Consider the following 11247-nt stretch of genomic DNA (forward strand, 5'->3'; position numbering starts at 1 on the left):
TGCATACACAGAATGTGGGGGCAGAGCCTGAGGAACGTGTGTACACACAATGCGGGGAGACCCTGAGGAGCATTTGCTACACAGAATGGGGGGACACCCTGAGGAGTGTGTGTGTACACAGAATGGTGGGGGAGACCCTGAGGAGTGTGTGTGTGTATACAGAATGGGTGTGGAGAGAGACCCTGAGGGGCGTGTGCAGTTGAGGGTCAGGATGAGGGTTGTTAGTTCCCAGCACAGGATCCATTAGTTCCTAACATACTCGCTTTATTGTAACTTTTTTTTAACATCTTATTTGTGTCTTTGTGTTTTCTGTATCCTGTATGTGTTTTAAACAAACCATTAGAAGCTTGGTGCTTAATGCTTTATTCCACTAATGAAAACAGATATTGAACATCTAAATATTTAATATTTCTTTTTCAGTTTCCAACTCTATGTAATCAATACTACAAATTAATCACATTTATCTGTGAGATTTTTCCTGAGAAAATACCACAGCTTCCTGAAGATCTTTTTAAAAGTCTGATGTACTCGCTGGAACTAGGAATGACATCATATCCTTTAACTGTGTGTCGTGAGCACTTTGCACTGGGGAAACGTGCTTGAAGAAGCATTTTCAGGAGTTGTATTTTTCCTTTTGTTGTTCAGTCTTATTTCTTGAAAAGCAGCGTCTCTTAGCTACAGTGATGCTGTGTTTCTTCATGAATTTGCCTCACCTTGGCTTCCTTTCGCAGATCCCAGGGTCTCTGGTCCCTGGTCCCAGAGTCCTGTCTGACAGAGCCCAGTCAGTGGAGCTGGGCCCTGTTGCTGGCCTCTGATCTTAGCCCTACCCGGTTGTATGCATTGCAGTCAGAGCACATGGAGACCCCTAGTCCTGGGCCCCAGACCATGCAGGCAGGCTGGGACACAGTGGGGAATCCTCGTCTCTCACCTCACTCAGCAGACTCCCATGTACTCACTTCAGTGCGCTCGCTTCTAGAACAGCCGTCCACTGGCTGACAGCTCTAAGTGTTGTGTTCTGAGTCACGGCTCTCTGTGCTCGTTGTTCCTTGACCGTGATGCTCAGAATGAGTTCGGAGGTTTGCCAGCTGTGCCTGGAAGCTTTGACTCCATTAGCTGAGCAGTGTGCAAAAGCCCAGGAGACGGACGCGCCCCTCTTCCTCGCCACGCGGCACTTCCTCAAGGTGAGGCACTGGGGCTTCCTGCCAGGCGGTTCTGACGGCTTTGTCCCTGACAAGGCTGTCTTTCTTTCCACTGCGGTTTCTGGAGCTCAGCTTCCTAGCTTCCTCGGGTACCACTCCTCTGTCGCTTTGTGTTCTTGAAATTCCACATGGTGACTGTACCAGGAATTTGATAATCAGATAACTTTATTTACTACAGCAAGCAGTAACATCTTCACATTTGTCCGTGGGTTTTTAGAAAACCATTTTGTTTACTTTTTAGAGTTACTTAATAAATAAGAATAACTACCACCTTCTTTTTCCCTCTTGGAATGGGGAGGGACTGAAGGGTGGTACGGTCATCCCATGTGTTTATTGAGAGGTGTTCCTTTGTCTTTCAGCTGGTGTTTGATATGCTGGTTTTGCAGAAGCACAGCACGGAGATGACCACTGCGGCTGGCGAGGCCTTCTACACGCTGGTGTGCCTGCATCAGGTACTGGTGTGTCCCTGGGCCTCTCCTGGCTCATGAGGCGGGGGTGGGGGTGTTGGACAGATGGGCTGCTTGTTCCTCAGGGATTGGGCGTCCATGCGTCTGCTCCTTCCTCGAAGCCTTGTTCTCAGTAGCTCAGACATTCTCTGTGTTTATCTGACAAACTGTTCATAAGTAGTTACTTTTCCTTCTCCATTGTCATGACCATCCTTTGCTTGATGGCTACCCTAAAACTTGTCCTGAACACCTGTGCTGAAAGACATGGTCTCTGTCCTTGAGAAACTCACAGTTTTGCAAGGAAACGAGATACAGGCGCCTGGGAACCCCGAGGAGTCTGCCCTCAGGAAGCCTGGAAAGCCAGTGTGTTGTGTCCTAGGACAAGGTGGACAGCTGTGGGCGGTTGGAGCCTGGAGGGCATGTGCAGTACCCCCTTGACGGGGTGGGGATGGGGGGAGTGCAGGGGTTTGACTGGCCTGCCCATTTTCCACAGCGCCCTGTCCCCCTTCCCAGTGGAGAGGTGCCTGTGGGTGTGGGGGAGGTACAGAGGCTGTGCATTTGCTAAAGCTGGGACCCAGGGTAGGTTTTGAAGAGCCTCACATGCTAAAGACTACCTTCCTGCAGCTCTTGGCTCCAGGGGGCTCAGGGACTCCTCACCTCTGCCATGCGTGGTGCCCAGCTGGGGGGAGGGGTGCTCCTCCATCACCTACTTCCCTCCACCGTCTTTCCTCCACCCCTGGAAATAAGCCATTACATCTTGGTGGCCTTTTAGAAAACACAGGCACACATTGTAGAAAAGAGGGCAGGGCCTCAGGCTTGGCTGGTCTGGCCCTAGAGCCACTGCTATTCCTGTGACTGGGGAAGTGACGTATGTGTGTGTGCGTGTGTGTGTGCGTGCGTGCGCACACACTCATATCTTTGTGTGTGTGTGTACACTCAATCCCTGTGCATAGGCCTGCCTCCTGGGGGCAGTTAGGCTAGCTCCATGCTGGGGCGTGGGGTGGGGTGTGTGCCTCACTCCTCTTTGTCCAGATGGGTTTAGCATCTGGCCTCCCCACTTTGGTTCATGATGTCCTGAGAAACTCAGGAGAAGGAGTAAAAGCAGCTTTTTTCATGGCGCTTATCTTAGAAAGCTGACCTGCATGCGTTCCCTTAACCCACACCCTGTTGGCCGTGCTATGCTTTATTGTGGAGGGCGTCACGGGTAGGGAAGCCATGCCCACTACCGCCCCACGCCACTGAGCCTGGAGCACACCTCCCTTCTGCTGCAAGGGAGGCGGGGCCGTGCCCCCCCCCCGCCCCCGCCCCAGCTTCTGTTTGCACTTTGTGCATGCGCTGTCATTGCTGTGCGGGTAGGATTTCTACATCGACCTCGAGGAAACCTGGGAGTCAGCTTGAAGATGTAGGGCCCAGGAGTCCACCATAAATCTACCCACCAAGAGTATCGTAAAATGCAAAAAAAAAGTGCTTTGAAACAGCAGGGAGAGGTGGCGGCACAAGGTAGGTGACCCTTTGGGCTCTGGACGCGGGTTCTTGGATCTTTCTTGCTCAAAGGCCTCTGGTCTCGGGTATGTCCTCGACTCTCTTTGTGGAGAGCTTTTGTCTATAAAGCAGGGGTGTCAACAGAGTCTGCCTCACAGGCTTGTTACACAGCAGTGAGTTACCGGTGGAAAAGCTCAGGGCAGGAAGTGTCGGGGATCAGAAGAGCTGCTGGCCTGCCTCTCGGACACCGCAGCCCACTGGTTGGTGTTTTGTGTAGTGTCTGAGGACAGTCATGCTTTCATGTACTTATCCCACAGGTGCTCTGTGCCCTTCTCTCTCCAACAGGCAGAGTACTCTGAGCTGGTGGAAACACTGCTGTCGAGTCAGCAAGACCCAGTCATTTACCAGAGGCTAGCTGATGCCTTCAACAAGTTGACCGCGAGCAGCACACCCCCTGCGCTGGACCGGAAGCAGAAGATGGCCTTCCTGAAGAGTTTAGAAGAGTTTATGGCAAATGTTGGTGGTCTCCTTTGTGTAAAATAAACAACAGAGCTTTATGCTGTACCAGACCCTTCCTGCGAAGTGCACTGAATTGCTGAGAGTTGACTAGAGTCTTGTCCTGTTCATCAATCCCACAGCCGCTCGGACTCTGGAGAGCCTGCCAGCTCGGGGTGTGATGCGGGGAGAGTCGGCTCAAATCGGCGTCTGCTGTAGGCGTCAGCCGCCGTGCGGCATAGGGCTTGTACTTTGTCAAATGAAACTCAGTCTGTGTGCAAACACACGTGGGCACCAGGAAGTACATCCCCAGTGCCTTTTCCCTCTTTGACAGAGCATCAGGTGGCCACCAGCGTCCAGTCTTGTCATTACAAACAGCTGGATGTCTGCTCGGCCACTGGCCATTGACAGCACATCACCGAGGAGCTGGTTGAAAGGGTAGACCCTGGGGCCCAACCGTGGACCCTCAGAGTTTGTTTGTTGGACCCTGGATTCTTCATTTTAACAAGCTCCTCTCTTCTGCCACGCCGTAGCTGTCAGTCAGTGCGGGAGACATGAATGCTTCTAGCAATGTGCCCTGCCCCCACCCCACCCCCAACCCAGTCCGGTCCTTCTCTGGGAGGGACAGGTGCTCCGACCAGAGAAGGGCACCAGGGTGGGTGTCTGTGGCCTCTCGTTACCCCCTGTCTGCTGGGTCACGGCAGCCTGACCTCTGCAGGTCCTGTGAACCTGCTCTGATGCCTGAACCAGAGGAGGAAAATGTGTGTCTATTTTTGTTCCATAAAAATAACTTTAGGAACTGTAGCCATTTCATTGCCTTAATTTTCAGAAGAAATTACAAAAAGGAGCAGATTGTTTTAGTGAGAAATCAAGTCTTGACGCTTCAGAGGTGGTTTAGGGTGTTGGCTGCTATGAACCCAGGGCCCGTTCAATTGTGTTTCTGTGGTTTTATGGGTGAAATGAAAGGCTCATTCATACCTAGTCTAACTTTCTGAGTATGTTTCTGTTTCTGTCCACCCTTGTGGCCCGTGGCTGATACTCTGCTCTGAATGGCTTGCTTAAGCAATAACTCTTTTTAAGGATATGAATTGCTGGTTCATACACACACTTAAACGTGGGGATGTCAGAGCAGTAATCACCCTCATTTCACAGGAGCCACATGAACTTAAGAAGATTAAAAAGTTCACCTTGATCTCCTTTGATTTTTTTAATCGGGATTTGTGTACTGCAGGCATGTGACCCTGGCCCCTGTGGGTCAGGACCCACAGCACGGTCACAGAGGACGTGTGCGGTGCAGGGCCCTGCACTCTGGTTAGTTACAGGCCCCCAGCCTATGCAGGTACCACTGGACACAGAGCAAAGCCTCAGCTTTTTGTGGAATGATCTCTTGCTCAGTCATGGCTGGTTAACAACTGAGGTGGAACAGAAACATCTCAGAAGACATCTGGGGAAGCTGGTGTCCTCTTCCAGAAGTACACATATGACCACCTTCCTGAGACACTTGGGGCAGTGCATTTACTTTTAGGGTTCTCTTTCCTTCCCTTAGAGAACTTGAAGTCAGAGGCAGCAGGAGTCACTCTGTTTCTGTTTGTGTTGTTCTGGTGTTTCAGTGTCCAAGTGTCCTCGGGCCCAGCAGTTGTGATCTAAATACATCCCTGTCCCTCTGCCTAAGGGCACCAAGATGCAGCCGACCGGGCCAGTCCTCTGACTGTGACAAGACTGTACTCAAGTTGTTATAAAAAAAAAAAAAGAAAGATAAGTGGAAAGGACTGCCTTGGTAAACAACAGGGCATCTGGACAGAGATGTCTTTGCTAAATTTGCCCATATTCTGTCATGATACTGTGTTTTCATTAGGAACCATTCAATTGAAATGAGAGTTTCTTCAGCTTGGACCAAATGGTACTGAAAGTATCATAAGACTGTGGGTTAGTGGCAGACTGGAAAGACGGGCCACCACCATGTCTGGGTGGTCGGAGCCAGGCTCTTTCCAGGCATTTGTGTGTGTGTTTTCCTGGTTGGATACCTGTTTAGCTTGGGTGTTGTGTTTTACTTTGCTATGTTTGTTGGCTTCCCAGTTTTGGAGGGTTCTGTTGTTATGGTCTTGGCTGAGTGGGTGTGAGGAATGCTGGCTTAATTCTAGTAAATTGATTTTTACTGTTAAAACTGTTGTCAAAGGAGTTTTCAAAGCAAAAACATTATTTGTGCCCCATTTTTATACATTCAAGGGACACCATTGCGTATTTGAGTTCCTACATGAGTGTGTTTATACTTTCTCTGGTTCACGGATGGCATCCTTTCACCTCTGCTGTCAGCTCTCTTTCTCGGGTTTTATTTTCCTCGGCCCTTCTGTGTCTGGAGGCGCAATCCCCGCGGACTCTGTGTATCTTTGCAGTGTGTATTCCTGTGACAACCTCTGACAAGCGTTAGCAGCTCTGTGGGAAGGACTGGTCAGCGTGCAGGTTCTGTGTGCAGTCCTGGGCGTCTGGCTGCCTGGGGCACACCTGACAGCGTCTTTTCAACACTGATTTGGGTCTTCATGGACTGGGAAATCATGGCATATTTCCAAACTTTGCAGTTTTTTTCAAACTAGTTTTAACAATTTAGTCTTATTTCCTTGTAAACAGTGTTTCTAACTATATTACATTACTCTGTTCAGAGGAGGTGGTTACTACCTTTTTTTTTTTCTTCACAGCTTGCATTTCAAAACCAAACATCTTTCCCCCAGTCAGCTTTACTTAACTTTCCTTACTTTCTTTGGCTGGATTTTCTCTTCTACCAAAAATGTCAAGTCTTTGTATTTCTGATATGACCATATTCTCCATGTCTGTTAATACTTGTATAAATCCCTCAAGTACTGAAGGAAATGAGTTGTCAGTTTCAAGGATTTCAAGTTTGAGTATCTTAATCTGCAGGGTCTGTTGCACCCTTAAAATATTATTTTCACAATTTTACATGTTTCTGTTTGTCACCTCTGCTGTTAGAGGTGTTGTCATTAGATCTTAGTAATTAGCTGACTCTGACAATGATTCTTGTTAAAAGTTCCTGAATAAAATATTAACTGTTCAGAAGAGGAAACCTCAGTACTTCTTAGGGGTTTTTCATAACCAGAGAATAAGGACCCAATTTGGAATTTGAGTTCTTAATATTATAATTTTCTGTAAATTTCTCTGTAAAACAGCATAGGTGATTTGAGGATATGATAATGTTTTAAATTATTTTTAAATGTAAGTGGATATTCTCTGACTTGGTAATAACTATGTTCTGAAAACACTGCATTTAAGAACTCTTTAAAAATTGATATTCTAAAATTTTAAAATATCCAACTTAGGTATATTGCTGAGCTGAAATTAGTTTGAAGTGCTGTAGTTCAAATTGAACTTTAAACATTTTAATTTAGATGTAAGAAATGTGACGTATTCCTGATCAATTATACTGGGAATCCATGACATTTAGCCAAAGACTGTATTCGGTTCAGGTAAAGATGAAAGCCTAACGATGGGCATACTCTGTGTCCTGCAGAGGATGGATGACGTGATCTGTTTCTTGTCTCCAGCTCTGTGCACATGAGTCTTTGTAAAGGTGGATGCACAGTGATGGTGAGATGTGGTCCGCATGTCAGCCCCCGAGGCTCTCACCCCAAACCATCTATGTCCCACTTGCCCTCTGTGATCTGCCCTTCACCTGGCCCCAGAGTTTCCAGCATTGGAGAGCTTTTGGCCTTGGATCTTCTTTTCAATCTGTGTTCTTAGGCTCTCAGCTGTTAGGAGCGGTCAGAATGTACTGATGGCCGACTGTCCCAGCTTGACATTCAGCAGTGCGTCTGCGCTCTGTACCTGAGGGGGCTGTGCCCACAGTGTCTCAAGCCAGGCTGCCTGGTGTGGTGTCATCTACCACGTAAGATGGTGACAGATTGCAAATACTGGTATTGTGATTTGGTTCTCTGTACAAAGGAAAAAGCTCCATGCAGTGAGCTTTTTGGCTTCATTTCTGGTTTAATGGTCACAAAATGTTAGCACTGCTACCATTCAGCATGTGTAAAATTTTTTAAATTTATAAATATTAAAATTTTAAACTTATACTGACTTTTCAGTTTTTTTAAGAGACCCAGGGATGAGTATACTGTTTAAATATTCACCTTTATTAACATTATTAATAAAGATATAAAGTTGCATTTAATTTTTCAAAAGATGCTATAGTACAATTCTAGGAATTAAATCAAGGCTGTGTATTGAGCCAGTTATAAGCTGAATATCAAATTGATAAAATTTTATTTGTATTTTTAAATTCATAAATGGGAGTTAAAATGTCTTCACTAAATATTTTTATTACATTTTTGTTTTGATCATGTGTGATTTGTTCATGGGAGTTTAGCTAGACTACTATATGAAACTTACGGAATGGTGCTACTTCATTGACCAGCCAAGCCGAGGATGACTGACACTGGGGACGTTACACAGTCAAAATAATTTTAAATAAAAAACATGAGGACGTATCTGCACAGTTAAAAATAGGGAGTTGCATTGCCTTCTGGGAGAATACCCAACCCTAATATTAATAGAATGTCCAAGATTCAAAGAGAAAATCAGAATTTCATTTATATTCTGTTGTACTGAGTAGATGTGTTTTTATCTCAGCTCACACTTTTAGAAAGAATTTCAGAGTTATTAGTTAAATCACTGGAGTGGAGGCATATTTGTAGTAAGTGTAGTTGGATCATTGTTCTTGACTCTTCAGGGAAGATGGAAAAGTACCATCTGCTGGGCGTTAAGTGGACTTTCTTTTTTACCTAATCCTAAATCTTGTAGACATATTCAGTGAAAGGTAAAGTTTTTATTTTAAACTTGATATTGCTTTGAATGTTTGTTGATTTCTTAGGTTATGTTGAGATTTAATTCTACTCCAAGGATGGATAAAGAAACATTAGACTGTTTAGGAATTCAGTGGAGTTCTTTCATTCTCAAGGGGGGGACCTAAACCTGTGTACATCACCTGGCATTTGAGGAAGCTGTAGATGGTCTTAGAGCCACGAATGTAAAAGTCTGGTGTTGTTTCTTAGATACCATCTTTAAAATTCTAGTGCTCTCTTAAAGTACTGTGTGTTTATAGTGTGTGGTTTATGAATGATGGCTTTGGTGAATTAACTAGATTATGAAACATTTTTGTATATTTCTTAAACATAGGATCCCAGATTGGGTCCTGTGCATTTTCTGTAATCTCAAGTGGTAATTCTTTTAAAACTTAAGTGGAAGCAAAGGGCGTATTTGGTGATATCAAGGAAAAAATCTTTTGTTTGGAAACACCATACAATACCAATGGCAGCAAGCACTGTCATTTCTAGCACATAAGTCAACATCCTGCTGAACTCTTTCAGTGTAAATTATTTTTAACATCTAGCAAGAGAATGAACTGTGATTAAGTCACTGATGCTTCTCAGAGATGATAAATGAAAAAAAAAAAAAACCTGAAGGAAAGACAGATTTTTGTTTGTTCGTTTGTTTTTTATACGTTGTGGTCTTGCTGTGGAGCATGTGGGATTGGACCCTCGCCCCTGCTTTGGAAGCACAGTCTTGACCTCTGGACTGCCCGGGAAGTCCTGCAGAGAGAGTTTAAAACAGGGACGTGCTAAATACTTTTATTCCTGTGGTAGTTAGCAGTTTTAAGTTTTGGTAGTGTTCACTCTTGATTGCTTTGCCAGGTCAGTTTTCAGATACTCCTCTCAGTAAGCCCTGCCTCTCGGGCTGCAGTTTTATTTGCACAACTGCTTGTAACTGCAGTGCCCGGGATGGTCCTTTCTCAGGACTGACCTGGCGAAGCTGTTGGGACTGGCAGAGTACAGGCTGGAGACACAGACTCAGTCTCTGACTTAGCTTCTTAGGGTTTTCATTGATAACAGGTCTGTCATGTGTATCACAGGGCCACACAAAAGAAGTAATTCCTGAATTGAGGTTGATTTGAACGTATCTTTCTAGTCCAGTTTACTTGACGAGTAGCTTCTCTTTATTTATTTATTGGCCACATGACTTGTGGGATCTCAGTTCCCTGACTAGAGATTGAACCCAGGGCCTGAGCAGTGAAAGCGCTGCATCCTGATCACTGGGCTGCCAAGGGAATTCCTGCAATTTCTTACCCCTTTGTTTCAATGATAATAAAATTGCCTCTTGGTATCTTAAATTTTTTTTTATGATTTGCAAAAGCTTTTAAATTTCAATGCAAGCGTTTTAGCTGGAAGAGTTTAATCTTAATGTATGTATTATATGACACGCTGTCTTAGCAGTCAGCACTGTTGGTGGAGGTGAAACTATCTGAACTTCTGACAACTGTGGTCACTTTAATTATAAAAATAACAGTAATACACATTAAATGGCAGATAACTATTGTCTCACGGTGAAAGCAGTTGAAGCTTTGAAAGCTTAAAATATTATAGATCTGTTTAATCCAAAAATAACTTGCTTTAACATAAATAAGCCTTTCTGCTGTATAAGCCAAGGCAGTGTGTCCTATGTATGGAACACTACTACCTCTGTAAAAAATATACTGCCATAAAAGTCGGTTATTGTCTCTCGGTTCATATTTATTCTTATAGCTTGATGTATATGTTTTCTTTCCTGCTGCTTTCCTAAATTATAGCTGGTTTTAACATATCCGGCTTAGTGGACTTGTCATCCAAGCAATCAAAGAAAAAAATGAAAGCATTGTTTGCCCTAAACTTGGGGGCCGTATTTAAAGTGGAAATTAAGGTATTCCCACAGTAACGAACCTGTTTTTAATTTATATCCTCACCTTATACTAGAAAGGATTAAAGGTATTCAACAGAAGGTAACGTGGGAAGATGACGGAATTGGTAAGGAGGATGAGGGGAAAGCAGGCAAGGATGCTGCATGGATTGGTGGCCCTGGGGGAGGACAGTCAGGACACTGCTGGGGGTCTGCAAGCGCCTCCTGTCGTACGCAGGGGTCGGCTCTGATCCAGCAGCGCGGAGGGCGCGCTCCCACCCATGAGTCGCTGCACACAGCGCTGCTGCTTCAGGAGGGGAGGGCTTGCCCAGCTTGTAGGCGGTCTCAGCACGGGGACCGCATCTTCGGATCGCCGGAGCCCTCGGTGTCAGGCGGGGGCCTACCGTGGCTCCGGCAGACACACCGCGGAGGGGCCCGTGTGCAGGGTTTTAAAGGCCTCTAACGCAGCGGTGGCACAGAGGTTAAAGCGTCTGACTCCAATGTGTAAGACCCGGGTTCGATCCCTGGGTTGGGAAGATCCCCTGGAGAAGGAAATGGTAACCCACTCCAGTATTCTTGCCTGGAGAATCCCATGGACGGAGGAGCCTGGTAGGCTACAGTCCACGGGGTCGCAAAGAGTCGGACACGACTGAGCGACTTCAACGCAGCGGTGGCGCGAAGCCTCGGTTTGTGTCTGTATATCTCCATTAGACGGAGGAGATGGAACAGACGGGGCCTTGCTGCTTGTGAAACATACAATGAAGTGCAAACGGCAGGTCTCTTGGTGCGCGTTAAAACCTGCAGAGTCTCTGCTGCCCCTGTCCTCGAGGACACGTGTTCAGCCCCGCAGCTCCTAGTTCGAGGCAGCCCTGCACGCGGCGCGGGGCCCAAGGCCTTCCGGAAGCGCTCGT

The 11247-nt window shown here is 46.1% G+C and overlaps 1 protein-coding gene across 3 annotated transcripts in view; it reads left to right on the forward strand.

Moving 5' to 3' along the window:
* Positions 1-10168, forward strand: part of XPO4 (exportin 4) — a 92274-nt gene extending 82106 nt beyond the window's left edge. For all 3 annotated transcript variants that reach the window (XM_065902386.1, XM_065902388.1, XM_065902387.1), the window contains 4 exons: positions 421-551; positions 1064-1181; positions 1559-1651; positions 3473-10168. In XM_065902386.1, coding sequence (XP_065758458.1) covers positions 421-551; positions 1064-1181; positions 1559-1651; positions 3473-3670 — 540 coding nt within the window. In that variant the 3' untranslated portion in view covers positions 3671-10168. The remainder of the gene's footprint in view (positions 1-420; positions 552-1063; positions 1182-1558; positions 1652-3472) is intronic.
* Positions 10169-11247: the final 1079 nt, after the last annotated feature.

The sequence above is a fragment of the Muntiacus reevesi genome, chromosome 11 (assembly GCF_963930625.1).
Source record: "Muntiacus reevesi chromosome 11, mMunRee1.1, whole genome shotgun sequence".
Taxonomy (NCBI): Eukaryota; Metazoa; Chordata; class Mammalia; order Artiodactyla; family Cervidae; genus Muntiacus; species Muntiacus reevesi.